Source organism: Labeo rohita, chromosome 7, assembly GCF_022985175.1.
Source record: "Labeo rohita strain BAU-BD-2019 chromosome 7, IGBB_LRoh.1.0, whole genome shotgun sequence".
NCBI lineage: Eukaryota > Metazoa > Chordata > Actinopteri > Cypriniformes > Cyprinidae > Labeo > Labeo rohita.
In genome coordinates this window covers 41,867,816-41,888,177 of record NC_066875.1, presented here as the reverse complement: position 1 = coordinate 41,888,177, position 20,362 = coordinate 41,867,816, and the positions used below count along the sequence as shown (strand labels likewise).

General features: G+C 34.9%; 2 protein-coding genes across 5 annotated transcripts in view; both read left to right on the top strand.

Moving 5' to 3' along the window:
• The first annotated feature begins 6,629 nt into the window (after window positions 1-6,629).
• Window positions 6,630-16,941, top strand: lrrc28 (leucine rich repeat containing 28). Of its 2 annotated transcripts, XR_007828164.1 has the most exons (10): window positions 6,630-6,853; window positions 6,949-6,989; window positions 8,100-8,137; window positions 8,221-8,358; window positions 9,301-9,507; window positions 10,669-10,771; window positions 11,455-11,630; window positions 11,723-11,882; window positions 14,220-14,440; window positions 15,275-16,941. XR_007828164.1 is itself a non-coding variant. In XM_051116076.1 (9 exons), the coding sequence occupies exons 1-9, from the start codon at window positions 6,686-6,688 to the stop codon at window positions 14,287-14,289; spliced, it is 1,101 nt and encodes a 366-aa protein (XP_050972033.1). In that variant the 5' UTR covers window positions 6,630-6,685; the 3' UTR covers window positions 14,290-14,796. The 2 variants fall into 2 exon arrangements, 1 of the variants encoding a protein (XP_050972033.1); XM_051116076.1 differs by lacking the exon at window positions 15,275-16,941 and having other exon boundaries at window positions 14,220-14,796.
• Window positions 16,942-18,600: 1,659 nt separating this feature from the next.
• The window catches only part of mef2ab (myocyte enhancer factor 2ab), a 32,946-nt gene continuing 31,184 nt past the window's right edge, over window positions 18,601-20,362 (top strand). For all 3 annotated transcript variants that reach the window (XM_051113837.1, XM_051113838.1, XM_051113836.1), the window contains exon 1: window positions 18,601-18,909. The gene's annotated coding sequence lies outside the window, so the exon portion shown is untranslated. The remainder of the gene's footprint in view (window positions 18,910-20,362) is intronic.

The window sequence follows — 20,362 nt, the reverse complement described above, 5'->3', positions numbered from 1 at the left end:
CTTCAAATGTGCTGGAATGTTGTTGTGATGTTTAATGTATCCATCTTTTAACTTGGTCGACAGATGGAATCATTAGAATGGATTTTTTTTTTTAGTATATACTGGTTCTGATCTCCTCTCCCTTTCATGTCTCTGAATCCCACTGTTGGCATTGCTCTGTTTTACTGCATCAGAAACCAAATGTTCATTGAAACAATACACATTTACAGTTTTTGCTGCTGTCGGGTGCATCAAATGTGCATTATGATGAGTTTTGTCTTGGGTCATATAAATATTTTTTTAATTATTAGGAAAAAATCAAGACAAAATTTGAACACGATAGCAAACGACATAAAGGCTAATGTTTGAAGAAATGCTGGAACTTTCTTCCATTTTGTGCAGATATTGGGTTGATTAAATTGAAATGTGTAAATCCAGATCACGATATTCTTGTAAATATCTTGAATTTTTCACTAGAAGATCTTTATATAAGGGAAATGTTTATAATTGCGCAAGTTTTGGAAAAAATATACCGCAACCCGTTACGTCCTTCAAACGTTGGTCATTTTTCCTTCTCTTTTCATGGTTTTTGTTACTCACAGATTGTAAAAGACACGTCCTAATGCTCCTCTCTAACCGTCTCTGATGACAGAGCCGTAACACCCTGCCAATGGCCGATTCTCAATTCCAGATCTGTTAGTACTATGGGCTAGATATTCTCAGGGCTGAAGGTTGTGAGAGCCGTCAGAAGGACAGGAAGTGACCTGTTCCTCGGCGCTCGCTGTACCCTGCTGCTGAAAACTGCTGCTCTCCATCATCTCACCAGATGCTCGTTCTAAAGTCCGGACAATGCGGTATGTGCTCTATGAGCGCATGAGGGTTGAAGAGAGCATTGGAGGTGTTCGTGATCTGATGGCGCCATCTAGAACGTGAGGAAAGGTTGCGTTGTGTTTTCATGTTATTTCATTTCACTCCTTGATGCCGGTGGAGCGTAATGTTCGGTTGTTCAGTTGAGACGTGCTCGATGTGTATCTAAATGTTGATATAAAGAGGGTTACAGATCCAGAATGGGAGGGGAGAATGGAGAAAGTTTTGTGGTCCAAGTCTGTTCAAACCTGGCTGTTCTGATTAAAAAAGGCACTTATTAACTTTATTTGTGTTGTTTTCTTTTTTATACATTTGAAGAAAAGGACAATAGAGAGGATTAACGTATTGGGTTTATGATGGCACAGGTATTGTTTGTGTAGTACTTATTAAAAAACAATATTATTAATAATAATTGTGATTTGTTTTTGCATAAGTACACTCTACTAAAAATAAAGGTGCTTTACGATGCCAGCATAGAAGAACCTTTTTTGTTTAAATGGTTCCATAAAGAACCTTTTCCATCTGAAGAACGGTTCTTCAGATGTTAAAGGTTCTTTATGGAACCGTTTCAGATTATAGAAAGGTAAGACGGAGCTGGTTCTTTAAAGAACCTTTGACTGGATGGTTCTTTGTGGAACCAAAAATGGTTCTTTTATGGCACTGCAGTGAAGAACCTTTTATTTTTAAGAGTGTAGGTTTGGATGAATAATCATGAAGCAGAACTGTAAACTCAATTTTGGCATCATAGCATAAGACAGACAGCGTATTAATATTATAATTAAATTTGCAAATAAGCATATTTTCACCTGCATTAGCTACAAATCTCTTTTTGCATTTCTGTGAGTTTATAAATTCATGAAACGAACGAATGAGGATAATTAAATTATGCATTATTATTAATTTATTAATTAATATGATAACAGTAGCCTTTAATAATAACAATGACTTCAATAGAAACATGGTGTTGTTGCTAACAATAGGGTGTTTTGTGTCACGGTGGACTTCCAAAAGGATCAAATGCGTTCAGAAACATGACATTTGTTGTTCATAAACACAAATAACCATACACAACTATGAGGGTTTGCACTTACGTCACAGTTTGGTCAGTTACCTGGATGTGCGGCCATATTGGCGGTACTTGGATGTAAACAAAAACAACAGCATGGATTGCATAGTTAATGTACTACTGAATTAATTAATCTACTAATTTATGCTGTCTAAATCACGGAAAAAACATGTGGAAGCTGTTAAATCATAAAAAGAAGGACTTGGTACGCAGGAAAGGGCACAAAATGTTGACAAAATAAAGTTAATAGGTGGTAAAGATACGTACAAGTATTAATAATAAAGGTGTTAGCCTAATATTTGGAAATTCTAAGAACAAACACGAATGTGGTCAAGATTCTTACCCTGGAAATCCTGATTCAGTTTAGCCAACTACAAACGCATTTTGTTCCTCAGTTTTTTGCACTTTTCTCCTTGATTTGTTATAACTTTTGGCAGTCTATAGCACTCCAAATGTCTTTCCACGTCTGACCGATTAGTACAGCCCAAAACATGACAATAATTGACCATTTTCAGCAGCAATAATCAGCAAAATATGCGAGTTTCGTTCCGTTCAGTGGCACTGTTTATGTTCAGTCCCGCCAATATGGCTGATTGATGACGCTTCGTGAAAACACTCTATATTTGTATTAATTAGACATTTAGCTTTAGGATTTATGTTTTTCTTGTAATATAAATTTAGCGAATACTAATAATAATGAAGCCAAACTGTATTATAATAGCTACTTTAACAATTCTCCTGAGAAAAAAGTAAACCATGTTGCGCTTTTTGATGTTAGAAAAACTACATTTCCCATGATGCTCTCGGGCTGTACGCAGTGACGCGTTTGCTCGCAATTGACATTTTTACTATATATGTAGTAGTAGCTTGATGTACATATGGTAGAGATGTCTGGTAAAGATCAATTAATGACGTAATCAAACAGACAAAGAACACTATAAATTTGTAGCAGAATTTGGTAGTGCTGTATGTTTTCAGGGTTGGCATCAGGGTTGGCATCATCTGAAGTCCTCTGAAGGGTTGGCATCATCTTTTCTTAAGTGTTCTGGATCCACACTGGAGCTTGTGAATTCCTAGTTACCATGGGATGTCAATCCCATGGCAAAAACAGAGAACAAATAGGAACATAATTAGCGTAGCTGCTGTTCAAACTAAGAAAAGGAAGGTTTGTTAAACCAGAGCTAAAAGATTAAAATGAACATTTGATCAGATATAGCTGCAGAAAAAGTTTATGAGATGCATTATTTGAATGCTTGGCTAAAAAGATGTGTCTTTAATCTAGATTTAAATAGAGAGAGTGTGTCTGAACCCCGAACGTTATCAGGAAGGCTGTTCCAGAGTTTGGGTGCCAAATGTGAAAAAGCTCTACCTCCTTTAGTGGACTTTGCTATCCTAGGTACTACCAACAGTCCAGAGTTTTGTGACCTTAGGGAGCGTGATGGATTGTAGCGTGGTAGAAGACTAGTTAGGTACGCAGGAGCTAAACCGTTAAGTGCCTTATAGGTAAGAAGTGCTATTTTGTAGCTGATGCGGAACCTAATAGGCAGCCAGTGCAGAGACTTTAAAATTGGGGTAATATGATCATATTTTCTTGACCTGGTAAGGACTCTAGCAGCTGCATTTTGGACTATCTGTAGCTTGTTTATTGAAGATGCAGGACAACCACCTAATAGTGCATTACAATAGTCCAGTCTAGAGGTCATGAATGCGTGAACTAGCTTTTCTGCATCAGAAACAGGTAACATGTTTCGCAGCTTGGCAATGTTTCTAAGATGGAAGAATGCTGTTTTTGTAACATGAGAAATATGATTTTCAAAAGACAAGTTGCTGTCTAATATAACACCCAGGCTTTTGACTGTAGTGGAAGTAACAGTAACAGTACATCCGTCTAGTTGTAAATTGTAAGTCAAAAGATTCTGTGTATTGTTTTTAGGTCCAATAAGTAATATCTCTGTCTTATCTGAATTTAATAGCAGAAAATTGTTGGTCATCCAATCTTTTACATTTTTAACGCACTCTGTTAACTTTGATAATTCAGAAGTTTCATCTGGTCTTGTTGAGATATATAGTTGAGTATCATCAGCATAACAATGGAAACTAATCCCGTGTTTTCTAATAATATTACCAAGGGGCAGCATGTATATTGAAAATAGTAGAGGACCTAGAACAGATCCTTGTGGCACTCCATACTTTACTGGTGATAACTGAGATGACTCCCCATTTAAATAAACAAAGTGGTAGCGATCAGACAGGTAGGATCTAAACCATTTTAAAGCCTGCCCTTGGATACCTGCATAATTTTGTAGTCGATCTATTAGTATGTCATGATCTATAGTGTCAAACGCAGCACTAAGATCAAGTAAAACTAGCAGTGAGATGCAGCCTTGGTCTGACGCAAGAAGCAAGTCATTAGTGATTTTAACAAGTGCAGTTTCTGTGCTGTGATGGGGCCTGAAGCCTGACTGAAATTCTTCATAGATATTATTTTTTTGCAAGAATGAGCACAGTTGAGCACATATAACTTTCTCTAAAATTTTAGACATAAATGGAAGATTAGAAATGGGTCTATAATTTGCCAGTTCACTAGGGTCTAGCTGTGGTTTCTTAATAAGAGGCTTAATAACCGCCAGCTTGAATGGTTTAGGGACGTGACCTAAAGATAACGATGAGTTGATAATATTGAGAAGCGGTTCTTCTGCCACAGGTAACAATTCTTTTAGTAATTTAGTGGGTACGGGATCTAATAGGCATGTTGTTGGTTTAGACACAGTGATGAGTTTATTTAACTCTTCCTGTCCTATAGCGGTAAAGTACTGCAGTTTTTCTTTGGGTGCGACGAAAGAAGTTGACATATTAGATGCAGTATAATCTACATTGGTTATTGTATTTCTGATGTTATCTATTTTATCAGTGAAGAAATTCATAAAGTCATTGCTATTAAACTGTAAAGGAATATTTAGCTCAGGTGGTGTCTGGTTATTTGTTAATCTAGCCACTGTGCTAAATAAAAACCTTGGATTGTTTTGGTTATTTTCTATGAGTTCGCGGAAATGCTCAGCCCTAGCAGCTTTTAAAGCCTGTCTGTATCTGGACATACAGTTTTTCCATGCAATTCTAAAAACTTCCAAGTTAGTTTTTCTCCATTTGCGCTCAAGATTGCGAGTTTCTTTTTTGAGGGATTGGGTATTACTATTGTACCATGGTGCAATACGTTTTTCTCTAACTTTTTTCAATTTGATGGGGGCAACAGCTTCTAACGTATCGGAGAAGATGGTGCCCATATTGCTAGTCATTTTGTCTAGATCCTGTGTATTAAGGGGTACACAGAGCAGTTGAGATAAATCAGGCAGGTTATTTGTGAATCTATCTTTGGTGGCTGGAACAATAGTTCTGCCAAGACGATAACGCGGAGCCCTACAGTTAATATCAGTGATACGCAGCATGCACGATACAAGGAAATGGTCAGAAACATCATCACTTTGAGGTACGATATCTATATCAGTAAGATCAATTCCATGCGATATAATTAAATCTAGCGTATGATTAAAACGATGAGTGGGCCCAGTGACATTTTGCTTAACTCCAAAAGAGTTTATTAGGTCAGTAAACGCAAGTCCTAACGCATCATTTGTATTATCAACGTGAATGTTAAAATCTCCGACAATTAGCACTTTATCAAAATTAACCAATAGTTCCGAAAGGAATTCTGCAAATTCTTTTAGGAAATCTGTATATGGCCCTGGCGGTCTATACACAGTAGCTAAAACAAGAGATAGGAGAGATTTCTTTTGCATATCTGGCAGAGTAACATTAAGCAAAAGTATTTCAAATGAATTAAACCTGTATCCTGTTTTCTGAGTAACATTGAAAATATCACTATATATTGTTGCAACACCACCACCACGACCACTCTGACGGGGCTCATGCTTATAGTAGTAGTTTAGTGGAGTAGACTCATTTAGACTAATATAATCATTAGGTTTTAGCCAGGTTTCAGTTAAGCAGAGTACATCAAAACTATTATCTGTGATCATTTCATTCACAATAACTGCTTTGGGTGCAAGTGATCTAATGTTTAGGAGCCCAAGCTTTAAAAATGGTTTCTGTTCGTGTATTTTGCTTTTTTCTGGTTTAATTACGATCAGATTTTTTCTAGATCCTACATTAAATTTACGTTTTGACCTCACTATTCGAGGAACAGACACAGTCTTTATAGATTGGACAGTGCAACTACTATCATTTAAGCGTTCAGAACAAAAGCCATCGTAGCAATCATATAAGAATGTACTCAAAAAGACTTCATTTATGTTTACGCTCATTATGTGTTATGAGATTGAATGACAATACAGCACAGCACAGTATAGAATCACTATCTGAGCTCATGTTGTTTTTTACTGTTACTATATTGTTATTTAGTATCTGACGTTGCATGATGCTTTAATGGTACTAGTAACAACAGTTCAAGGGTAACTTAATGTGTTACTGTCATTCTGTGCAATAGATCTCACCTTTGATCAGATAAAATCAACAAATAACAATGTGGTTTTAAGTATTTCTGCTGCTATTTCTTATAATTATTTTATTGTGTATATTATATTATGTTCTAGTGTTGTTTTTTTTGTTTTTATTTTCAGTTACTTTGTATATTTTGTCTTAATTTTCAACAATGTATTTATTTATCATTTAAAAATGTTAAAAATGTTTCTTTCAGAATGGAAAAGTAGAAGCTGAACGAGGGAAAAACTCTCTCAGCCAAAGACCGTTCTCTCAGCCATGGCTTCTGAACTCCATGAAGCGATTTTTATGGCCAAGCAAGAACGACACAAGAATCTTTTCCTAAACTACAGAAACCTCAACCATTTCCCTGTGGAGCTTCTCAAAGATGAAGGGATGCAGTTCCTGGAGCGTCTCTTCATGAAGAGAAACTCCCTCACAACACTTGTAAGATCTCAGTCCCAGTGCTGTCAGTCTTTATTTATGATCCGACTGTGTATTATAATAAATTTTGCATCCTAATACTGTTTTGCTCCTATCAGCCAGAGAATCTGGGTCAGAAACTTCCCAACCTAATAGAATTGTGAGTATTAACAATGTTGTGCAACTGTAATATTACTGTTGTCCAGTAGAGGTCCCTCAATCTTTGGGATGTTTTCATACCCACCCATAAAAAATAGCTACAGTTGAAGTCAAAAGTTGCAAAATGTTAATTTTTTTTTACCAAAATAAGAGGGATCATACAAAATGCATGTTGTTTTTTTATTTAGTACTGACCTGAATAAGATATTTCACATTAAAGGTGTTTACATATAGTCCACAAGAGAAAATAGTAGTTGAATTTATAAAAATGATCCCATTCAAAAGTTTACATACACTTGTTTCTTAATACTGTGTTGTTACCTGAATGATCCACCGTGTTTTTTTTTTTTTCGTTTGTTTTGTTTTGTTTTTAGTGATAGTTGTTCATAAGTCCCTTGTTTGTCCTGAACATTTAAACTGTCGCTGTTCTTCAGGTCCCACAAATTTGTTGGTTTTAAAGCATTTTTGTGTTTTTAAACTCTTTCCAACAATGACTGTATGATTTTGAGTTGCATCTTTTCAAACTGAGGACAACTGAGGGACTCATATGCAACTATTACAGAAGGTTCAAACACTCACTGATGCTCCAGAAGGAAAAACTATGCATTAAGAGCTGGGGGTGAAAACTTTTGAACAGAATGAAGATGTGTAAATTTTTCTTATTTTGCTTAAAAATATTTTTTTATTTAGTACTGCCCTTCAGAAGCTACAGAAGATACTTACATGTTTCCCAGAAGACAAAATAAGTTAAATTTACCCTGATCTTCAAATTCAAAAAGCTTTCACCCCCCAGCTCTTAATACATTGTGTTTCCTTCTGGAGCATCAGTGAGCATTTGAACCTTCTGTAATAGTTGCATATGAGTCCCTCAGTTGTCCTCAGTGTGAAAAGATGGATCTCAAAATCACAACACAGTCTTAAGAATCAAGCGTAAGCGTATCCCTCTTATTTTGGTAAAATAATTACAATTTTCTGGTTTCAACAATATATGATGTTAATGTGATGAATCTAAGTTTGGTAAAAATATAATTATTTGAGCTACATTAGTACTACATCTGAGGAAAAAAAAAAAAATGAAACAGTACCGCAACCTGTCTTTTGTTCTGTTTAGATACCTGCACTCAAACAATATTGCAATGATTCCCCAAGGTAATTTAATCTCATGATCATACAGCAATATTTTGATGTCGGGTACAGTATGCATTGGATAATTCACTGTGTTGTCATTCCAGCAATTGGCAACTTAGTGAAGCTGCAGTCACTGGACCTGAGTGACAACGCTCTTCAGGTCATCTGTCCAGAGATTGGTCAGCTGCGCTCATTACGACATCTGCGATTGGCCAACAATCAACTGAAATTTCTCCCGCAAGGTGAGTTGCAAACATCAGCATTAATCTAAAAATGATTAAGAGAATGAGAATGATTAAGTTGTTAATGCTGATAATACTGCACAGAAAAGACTAATAATAAAAAAGAAAGAATTGCTGTATATTTTGTTATATTGCTTTACTGTGCTTAAAAACCTTAAAATAAATATTTAAGATTGAATGCAAATAATTACATGCTGCATGCATCAATAAACTTGAACTTATGAACTTATTTACTTATTAACTCTTACTTATTGGTTTGAACTAAATTGCTTGCAGAAGATTGTAAAACATATGAGAGCAGAATATAAATACAGTGCTGCAACAGTGTAATTAATAATGTTTCTAGTTAAACAACTAATTTAATTCATAGACATTATCTGTAGCATTTTCCCCCCAGCGTAATTAAGCAGCTTTAACTGCATCAAATAATTCTTACTCACCAGCTGAGTATGAGGAAAGCTTTTAAACTTCTGTACAGTTATTAAACTTCATTTAGTGAAGAAACTTTGTTTGTTTACACTCAACATGACTCTGAGGAGAAAAACTTCATAGAGAGACTGTTGGAAAATGATTAAGCTTTTTGACACTCTCTTTAAATGCTTTGCTTGAAAACACACAGTTGTTTTAGATCAGTCTTTTTATTGCTCTTTTCCAGTTTAATTGGGCAGTGTTTCATCTGAAGCCGAGACTGTTCATGGCTTTAATTTATCATATGTGAATTGTTCCAAATAAAGTGTTTTACAATTAATCGTTCCAGCAGTTTCAAGCATATTTTAATAAGTGACATGCATTGCACACATGTGGGAAGGTGTTCAGTATCCCATAATGTATCAGCTCCTGTTTTTGCCAGCAGAGGGCATAAAGTGACTCCCTAGGGTTGTAATATGGTGCTTTTACCTGATTGAAACTTTAACAGAAATGTATGTGTGCTTGTATTGGTAGAGCTGGGAGATCTCAGAGAGCTGGAGACCCTCGACGTGTCCATGAACCTCCTGAGGACTCTTCCGGAGCGTCTGCACCAGTGTCAGTCCCTGCAGTGCCTGACGGCAGACCGCAACCTGCTGCACTGCGTTCCTCGCCAGCTCTGTCTGCTGCCCGACCTCAATGAGCTTTCCATGGCTGCCAACTGCCTGACATCACTGCCCCTGGGTGAGAAGATATGATAGTGTGGTCAAGAAAGTAACATTTACATTTATACAAAAGGAAAAAAAAATTGGGGTCAGAGTATGAATTTTTGTTCGTATTTTGTTTTAAAAGAAATTAATAGTTTATTCAACAAGAATTAATTTAGTTGAAAATAAAGGTGTTCATTATGTTACAAAAAAAACTAAATTTAATTTAAATTCAGTTCTTTTAACTTTATATTTATCAAAGAGTTCATAAAAAAAATATTGGTAATAATTAAAAATGTTTCTTGAGCAGCAAATCAGCATTTTAGAATGATTTCTGAAGGATCATATGACACTGAAGACTGGAGTAATGATGCTGAAAATTCAGCTTTGCATCACATGAATAAATTACATTCTAAAATATGTTAAAATAAAAAACGTTGTTTTAAATTACAATAATAATTTATAAGATTTTTAACTGTATTTTTCATCAAATAAATGCATCAAATAAAAGATTTTTTCAAAAACATTTAAAAAATGCAGCTGATCCCAAACTTTTTAACAGTAATAGAAGCATCATAATTTGTCCAATTATGCTTAGTCCAAATTTAGTTCTGTGAAACTATATGATGGCTTTTTGTGATGAACAGACTAAACGTTATTTGTATTTGAGAGCTACAGTACGTGCACATCTATCATATAACTATGGTCTTGGAATTTATTGCAGAAATACCAGTTATTTGATATTGTTGCCGATATGTGACCGTGGACCAGTAATGGGGGTAAATTTTTTAAAAATTGAGATTTATACATCATTTGAAAGCTGAATAAATAAGCTTTCCATTGATGTATGGTTTGTTAGGATATTTGACCAAAACACAACTATTTAAAAATCTGGAATCAAAATACTGAGAAAATCGCCTTTAAAGTTGTCCAAATGAAGTTCTTAGCAATGCACATTACTAATCAAAAATTAAGTTTTGATATATTTAAGGTAGTAAATTTACAAAATATCTTCATGGAACATGATCTTTATTTAATATTGTTGGTAATTTTTTGGCATAAAAGAAAAAACGATTATTTTGACCCATGCAGTGACTCCCTAGTGTATTTTTGGCTATTGTTACAAATACACCTGTGCTTCTTAAGACTGGTTTTGTGGTTCAGGGTCACATATACTGATGTTTTATATTTCTGTCAGATCTGGGACGCTCCATGGAGCTACAGTTTGTCTTTGTGGACAACAATGCTCATCTGAAGGGACTCCCATCCTATCTTTATAACAAAGTCATCGGCTGCAGTGGGTGAGTGAGTTTTCTGTGACTGTAGTATGCTATTGAACTCCAAACTTTGATTTAAAAATGACTATAAAGTAATTAGAAATAAGCTAGTTCATTGCACGTATTTCTAATATATATGTATATAAATAAGTAATGTGACATTATGGCCAGTTAAATCTGAAATAGATGATTAATAATGAATCAGCATGCACCAAGTGGAACTCATTGAGATTCCTGTGAACGATTGGACAAAGTGCCACAGAAACTAGTGGAAAATGTGTGTAGAGTCTTTGGTCAGACTTTCCATCCATCTCAAAGTAAACAACATTGATTTTTTTCACACACGTAACTCTACAAGCAGAGCTCACTTTCCCCAAACAGACAACAAAACTTTTGAATATATTTTAAAGATTTGCCATTGTAAATCTCCCAACTAGTTCTTCTATAAACTATAAACTCGAGCTTGACTTATTGACTTTTAACACGTTCTGCTGCTTTCACTGCATATTTTCCCAAGAGAGATTCACCCAAGCAGATTCTGGGTGGAAAAATGCAAGACTTTCCGACATTATACGTCAGTTGCAAAAAGCATCACAGTTGCTAATTTGGCAAATATATATATTTTCATGGTAGTTGGTGTGGTTGTTTCCTGGCTTTTTCAACATGTCAGTGTTCACTTGATGTTATTTATCTGTCTGAATGCACAGGTGTGGTCTAGCTGCACAGATCTCTGACGTGAAGCAGATCTGTCTGACACTGGGAGATGTGACTATTCCTCTGCCCTCTGAAGTGAAGGCCATCGGCTCGGAGACCGACCACGTGTTGCCTCTGGAAGAGCTGGCGTGCAGAGTCCTACATGCAGCCCACAACTGGACCAGTAAGGGTAAGACAACCTACAACAAACCATCGGATTGCATCAGGTTCATTTGCATTCACCAGCCTAAATATTCTCATGTTCTCCCATCTTGTGTGCAGATGTGAAGTTTCGGACACCGTTTCTGTTGCCCAAGAGTCTGCTAGATGTGGTTCAGTGGCCTCTGGGTCACTGTCACCGCTGTAGTCAGCCCATGTTCACCATCGTCTACCCTAAACTGTTTCCTCTCAGAGAGACCGCACTCGCAGGAGTACACAAGAGGTACTGATGCAAAATTCACTTTTGCTTTCTCTTTGTCGCTCTGTAGTGTTTAAAAAAAGTGTTTATATTCAGCACTTCATTTTATTTTATTTTTAATATTTATTCTAATCCATTTATAATGTTATTTAACATTTCTAACATCAAAAACAGTTAAATTTTTTTGGTCCTTTGATTAAAAATCACCTTAGGCAAAAGTCGTTCATTTTGTATGAAATGTATGAGGTGGCAAGGGGGGCCGTTTACCCCACACACGGGGTAAAAGGCTCACCAGCATGGGGTAAAAGGCACACAGGATTGATACAAATACTTTAGCTAAAATAATATTTTTTTAATTAATGTCTAAGTTAATACTTTTTTTAAAACAATCACTTTAGCAAAGTTTGTACTATTTTCTGCTCATTTTGATAAATATTTTTTTTTCAGTAAATATACTGTCATTAAAATATGTTAAAATAAAATATATATTTTAAAATACAAAAACAAAATCATTTTAAAATGTAAAGATTCTAAAAGCATTGAAGGAGATCTCATAGTAATTTAATATAGATTTACAGTAGTAACAACAAATTATATTTTATTATATGATATGATTAATAGCATGTTTTTAAATATGATGATTTCATTCTAAATATGGTGATTATCTCTAAGATGGACACCCAACATAATATGTGATATTTACCATCTGAATCTAACAATGTCGTGTCAACAAATGGAAAAGTCAGCCTTCTATTAATTATCATGTTAATTATTGAGCCTTTTAGCCCCAACAGCAGGGGCGCTTTTTACCCCAAATACCATATTTTTACATATTCTTTTGTTATTTAAAAACAGTTGCTTTAATTATCTTAATCTTAAAAACTGAAAATCATTAAAAAGACCTTTGTCTCAAGATATATTCAAGAATTTTTGCGATTCTCATTTGCTAGTTAAGTCTACAACATTTTTAAAAACACCAAATATTAGATCAAATAAGCGTAGAATTGACTTTGCACTGCTGCCCGCGATCGCATCGAGGATCAGACAAATTTGCACATGCGTTTTGAAAAGCAAATATTTTGGAAAGTGCTATGCCACATTTTTGTGCCATGTAGTGGTTTAGTGGAAAATAATATCAAGGTGCCTTTAGCCCCGTTGTACCCTACTTTTAATCAGCAAGGATGCATTGAATTGATTAAAAATGACAGTTTTAATATTTCTATTTCAAATAAATGTGCTTTTAAACTTTCTATTTGAAAAATCTTGAAAACAATAATTACAGTTTCTACAAAAATATTAAGCATGTCAGCTGTCTTTTTTAACATAGTAATCAGTTATGTTTCTTAAGCACAAACTCACAGAATTCTGAAGGATCATGTGACACTGAAGACTGGAGTAATGATGCCGAAAATTCAGTTTTGCCTCACAGGAATAAATACAATTTTTAAATACATTTAAGTAGATAACAGTTTTTTAAAATTGTAATAATATTTCACAATATTACTGTTTTTAGTGTATTTTTCATCAAATAAACGCAGCCTTGGTGAGCAATAGGAGATTTCTTTCAGAAACATTAAAAAATCGTACTTGAACAGTTGTGTATTTCCCCTTTAAATGCACACGCATTCTGGGATTGATATTTATGTGCGTATTTGTTTACCAAAAACATCCTCACTTCCACACATCTCAGTTTTCTTACATTCAGAAAAACTCTCTCCTGCTTTCTATCTCTCTCACCCTGTTTTCTCCGACCCCTGTCACTTCCTCTATCTCCTCATCTTCCTGTTCATCTGATTGGTTGAAATGAGCAGTGCTTGCTCCGCTGCCCGTCATGTTCCATCTGTAATGCAACGCTGTGGTTTTAGTATCAACATCCAGCAGCGTAACCCAATCATCCTGCTCGACTGCTGCTCTCAGCTACTTCACGTGCATTAAGAGATCTAATCCACTCGCCAATTACCTCTTACCCTGAGTGTTCGGCTGATGTTTGGAGACGAGCGGTGCTCCCTTCATATGTGCACAAAAGAAAGAGAAGCGAATTATTTAAGGGAATTCTTTCCATTTGCTTTCCTGTAATACTCTACGTTTTCAGTCTCAGGTCGTGTGTGTGTGTTTTGTGAATGCATACCAGAAAACCCTCCATGTTTCAATAGCACTTCATCGACCAGCCTTGCTGTGGGAGTAACATGACCTCCCTTATATACGCACACATTAATCTGCATATATACATTGATCGCAGGTATGGAAGCTCTTTCCCTGTGAGATGTAAGATGTTCACTTGTGGCAGCAAGTTTTCCCTGTTTTCTGCACAAGACATAAGTATATTATTATTCTTTCTTGCTCTTTGTATTTCTCACACAGAACCACTGTGAGTTTTGTAGCATACTGCTGCTCTAGCCACTGTCTGAGGACGTTTGACCTGCAGAGCTGATGTCTCACATACGCTAACCTCACATCACTGCTCATGGTGCTTTCATCTTCACGAAAGACTTGAAGAATACCGCAAGAGACTTTGAAGAACTGACACCTGTCTGAGCTTCTGACAGCTCACCGTCCTGAAGATCTTCACGACAGCCATTACAGTATGTCCTCCTTCTTCTGTGTGTAGCATCTTTAAACAAAGCCAGCAGTTGGTTAAACCTGATTACATTTCACAAATGAATGTAGAAAGTAATGAAACAAGCCTTGTTTCAATCAATTGCCCATACGAACAATAAAGTATTGTTTGTGTTGGGATTATTATGGTTTAGTGTAACCAAAAAGGTTTAGGGATTAAATCTGAGGATTTTTTTTTTTTTTTTTTTTTTAGAAACTTAAGATTTATTCTGTTTTAAAGATTACCAACTTGATATACAGTTGAGGTCAAAAGTATATACACCTTGCAGAATCTGCAAAATGTTAATTATTTTACCAAAATAAGAGGGATTATACAAAATGCATGTTATTTTTTATTTAGTACTGACCTGAATAAGATATTTACATACAGACATGTACATATAGTCCACAAGAGAAAATAACAGTTGAATTTATCCAATCAAAAGATTACATACGGTTGATTCTTAATACTGTGTTGTTACCTGAATGATCCACAGCTGTGTTTTTTGTTTAGTGATAGTTGTTCATGAGTCCCTTGTTTGGCCTGAACAGTTAAACTGCCTGCTGTTCTTCAGAAAAATCCTTCAGGACCCACAAATTCTTTGGTTTTTCAGCTTTTTTTGTGTATTTGAAACCTTTCCAACAATGACTGTATGATTTTGAAACTCATACGCAACTATTACAGAAGGTTCAAACACTCACTGATGCTCCAGAAGGAAACACGATGCATTAGGACTGGGGGGTGAAAACTTTTGAACAGAATGAAGATGTGTACATTTTTCTTATTTTGCCTAAATATCTTTTTTTTTTTTTTTATTTAGTACTGCCCTTCAGAAGCTACAGAAGACTTGCTTACATGTTTCCCAGAAGACAAATTAAAAACGTTTTCATCCTTAATGTGTTGTGTTTCCTTCTGAAGCATCAGTGAGTGTTTGAACCTTCTGTAATAGCTCAGTTGTCCTCAGTGTGAAAAGATGGATCTCAAAGTCATATAGTCATTATTAGAAAGGGTTCAAATACACAAAAATGCTGAAAAACCAAAGAATTTGTGGGACCTGAAGGATTTTTCTGAAGAACAGAGGGCATTTTAACTGTTAAGGACAAACAAGGGACTCAAGAATCACTAAACACACACACACACACAAAAAACAGCTGTGGATCATTCAGGTAACAACATAGTATTAAGAATCAAGGGTATGTAAACTTTTGAACAGGGTCATTTTTACAAATTAAACTATTATTTTCTATTGTGAACCATATGTAAACGTCTTTTATGTGAAATATCTTATTCAAGTCAGTACTAAATAAAAAATAACATGCATTTTGTATGATCCCTCTTATTTTGATAAAATAATTAAAATGACATATTCTGCAAGGTGTATGTAAACATTTGACCTCAACTGTCCTTAAAACTGAGTTTTAAGTGAGATATGGATATTTTTGTTTCCATTTGAAAGGAAAATAGAGTTTTTTGAGAAAATATTACTGAAATGTCACGTTCCTTTAGATTCATATCTCACTACGGCTTTTAACCATGACACAATACTTTAAAAGTGGCTTTTTAAAGATAAATGTGTGTAATTTCAATCTGAGGCTCATTAACAATTGTTTGTGTGCTGTTGAAAGTGAGCAGCACTGTAGGTCTTTTCAAAGAAAATCATGCGTGTTGTATGTTATGGAATTTTGTGAAGTTCTGAACAGACTGTTATAAAGTGCCAATTGACTTTTATGAAAAACATGCAGTTGATTGTTCTCTTTGAAGGCAGCTTCAAGGGATTGTTCTATTTTTGTGAGAGATAATATTTTCAAAAGACTTGAGACACTTGAAATGTGGAGATTTGCTGATGCTACACTACATCTGTCAGTCAGTGTGCCATACACCACAGCAAACCATCGTTGTTCAGCTTTTAGTATTTATAATATTCTCTGTCCCTTCAATTAGATGTGAGCAATAGGATGACTTTCTTAAAGGGATAGTTTACCCAAAAAATGAAAATCACCCCATGATTTACTCACCCTTAAGCCTTTTTAGGATTTTCTTCTTTTAGATGAACACAAGCAGAGTTATATTCAAAATGTCCTAAGCTTTATAATGCCAGTGAATGGGGGGTGAGATTTTAAAGCCCAAAAATTATAAAGCTTGGAAAAGCCAGAACATTTTGAATATAACTCCAATAGTATTTGTCTGGAAGAAGAAAGTCATATACACCTAAGATGACTTGAGGGTGAGTAAATCATGGAGTAATTTTCATTTTTGGGTGAACTTTCCTTTAAGTTAAAGTGTTGATGTTACTGTTACAGTTTTCTTAAAAAAAGCAACCAGGTATTCTAGAATAGACAACCTAGGACCTGGCTTTTTTATTTTCTCTTAAGAGTGTTTGTTCAAACATTTTACATGTTACAATGTTCTTGCTGTTTCATTGGCATTTAAAACTAAATAACTGTGCTCTTGTTGAAATGTTTGGCAATAATAACAACGTTTAAAACATCTTGTGTGTCATTTCTTGTCTCAAATCTGTGCTTATGTCGAATGTCCACTTTGAATTATGTGAATGTAACTGTCTTTACATTGTGAAGCTGCATCTAATGCCTCATAAGTACACAGAATCTCAATACTGTTTTGCGTTTGAAAGTTGATTCTCTGTGCGAGTGTGCTGATTTTCATAGCAATGGCATATAATAAGATAATAGATGTGGCAGTTCAACTTGAAGAAAACCAAAGCCGTCTCCTAAACTAGGTGAGGCAGGTCAGAGCTGGCATATTGTAGTATGGCTTTTTTATCGCATTCATCTTTAAACAGAATTTAAATACACTTTAACTACTTTTAGACACTTAGGAACAATATCGCTTGTGATATTTTTATGTATATCATCTGGAAATTCTCAGGCAACAGAGTTCAATGAAATGTCTGCTCTGTGGATCTGAGAATTGAAATACGATCTTTAACAATTTATTGACAGTATTTTACTCTTCCACTGCTCAAAGCTGACAAAATGTTTGCATTCAGTACTATGCTTTCTGAAAATGCTCAAACGGCCTTTACTTTGTGTGATATATTTTAAAATGATTTTCGGTCTGTATGCATTTAATTTAGAAGTTGTTCAATTAATCACTGTAATGATATGCAAATATAATCACATCTGCACTACCAAAACAGTACAATTTTGAAATATTTTTTACTATTTAAAGTAACTGTTTTCTATGGAAGCCCGTTTCCGCCACTAAATAAAAAAAAAAATATATATATATATATTGCGACTTTTTATCTCACAATTCTGACTTTTTTTCTCAGAATTCAGAGATACAAACTCGCAATTCTGACTTTTTTTCTCAGAATTGCGAGATATAAAGTCGCAATTGCGAGTTATAAAGTCAGAATTGCAAGATATAAAGTCGCAATTATATTATATCACCCTCAAAAAATATTTCATAATATTACTGATTTTGTATTTTGAATCAAATAAATGCAGGCTTGGTGAGCAGAAGAGACTTCTCAAAAAAAAAAAAAAAAAAAAAAACATGAAATTTTTTTTTTTTTTTTTAATTTTGATGTTATTTCTCAACTGAGAGTTGAAATAAAACCATTTTAAAATATTTTGTTATAATGTTATTTGTTATAATGTTATGACATGTATAAATATGTGTATATTTATTTATTTGTTTATTTAATTTCCTGTCAATTAATTTTATTTTTCTTCTTCAGCCTGCAAAAGCTCCCATCCTGCATTGCCTCTGACTTCACTGAAACGGTGACATTCAGGCCTCTGTGTTTTTAGACATCTCATAAATCACCCTGAACGAAACATGCATTGTAATATATTTTCCTGTCTCTGACACTATATAGTCCCTGTCACAGGCCAACAGATGTCTCTCCTGCCTGCTCTTCATCTTCTCACTAAAATTTCTAAAGATGACATTTAGTCATCTATGGTAAAATACATCCATAGATTGCTGTAAGGAGATTTCCTTTCAAAAGAGGTTCCCTTTATCAATTTTTACTCTTCAGAACCTCAAAACCTTTGACATTATTATTTATTTCTTTGCATATGTCCTCAAAATTATCCATTGGTATATTTATGCACAAATATGTTATTGTATTATTTCATTATTTTTATGTCCTAACACAACTCTGCATAGATAGATAGATTCTGATGATGTCATTGTTAACAGGCTGTATACTGCATCTTGCGTTGTGTATAATATGGCATGTTATCTGATGACACAGGAGCCCGAATCAATCAGTGTATATGTGTGAGGTGGGCAGGAAGGTCTCTGAAGGACACTGATGTAGGAGGGAGGAGCTGGTGGGAGCTCTGGATCATCCAACAGCGCGTGCACGAGAGCAAGAATGACTCGGGATAATAATACAGTGTACATCAATCCTCACGTTTGAATCCATCCGTTCGCTTTGCGCTGCTTTCGTCTTTCTCCAACTCTGAACGCGCCCGGCTGAAGGTAAGACCTCAACTGCTCTCTAATATACCAGCGTGGACTAAAACGCTTGTTGGCAAACTGACCAGTCACATTAAGTAATGTAACGTTGATTTAATTCGCTAAATTATTCCCGTCGATAAGTAAACTTATGCGCAATTGTGTGGCGTCATCAGTGCTCAACGTTTATGCGTTTTTGTTGTTGAACGCGTTTGTTTGTCAGTGTGAAAATAAGACAAAAGTAGAAAGTTGCTGCCACTTTGGTTTCTAAACAGGGTTTATTGCACTTTAGTCGTATGATAGGGCTGTATTCTTGATATTAGCCATAATATTAGGTATTAGCCATCTAATACCTGTTTGTAACGTCTCTTTTTTTTAAAAAAGTGTTTATTGACATGTTATTTGCAGCGTTTATCGCCTTGTGATATGTGCCCCTGGACGACATAACCAGTCATAAGGGTAAATATTATGAAACTAAGACTTATACATAATCTAAAAGCTGAATATTTGCGCTTTTCATTGATGTATGGTTTGTTAGGATATGACAATATTTGGCTGAGATACAACTATTTGAAAATCTGGAATCTGAGGGTGCAAAAATCTAATATTGAGAAAATCGCTTTGAAAGTCGTTTAAATGAAGCTTTTAGCAAGGCATATAACTAATCAAAAATTATGTTTTGATATATTTATTGTAAATATTGGAAATTTACAAACTATCTTCATGGAACATGATCTTTACTTAATATCCTAATGATTTTTGGCCCATTTTGCCATTTTGATCCATTCAGTGTATTTTTTGGGTAATGCTACAAATATACCTGTGCTACTTAAGACTGGTTTTGTGGGCCAGGGTCACATAGACTACGTAAATAATACAAATTTAATTGTAGATCACAAGGACCATGTACAGTAAGTTATACAGAGTATATGTGAGCTTTGTTGTTAGTTTGCAGCATTTCAGGCATTTAAAAATATTAGTGAAATAAATAGTGGCATTTATGTGCATTTATTTATTTATTAGTTTTCAAAATGAAGGCAAAAAGAGTAGTGTGAAGAAGCCTAGTTATCAAATGTTAGTACACCTTTCTGAACACTAACAATTCATTTTAAAACAGTTGAATATTAATGCAAAATTATTTTTAAAATGGATTTAGTTGAAGAGTTATAGGCAACGATTTCAGGTGTGAATTAAATATCTAGGTCATTTTTGGGACCACTGCATACGGCATGCTGTAATAAATCTTAACTTTTAGAGTTTAACTGTTTATTAAACAATGTGTTAACCTTGTTTATTTAGTACATAGATGTATCACAGGCAGAGTTACTTTAAATCTATAAAGCCGTGTTCTGCTCCTGGATGTTAAAAGTTTGTGCATCAAGTCAGGTGTTTTAAGAAGCAAAGACCGATGTCATGCCATTGATTGTCTTTGCATGTTTAAAGCTGCATTTGACCAAGTCAGTTTACCTAGACTTAG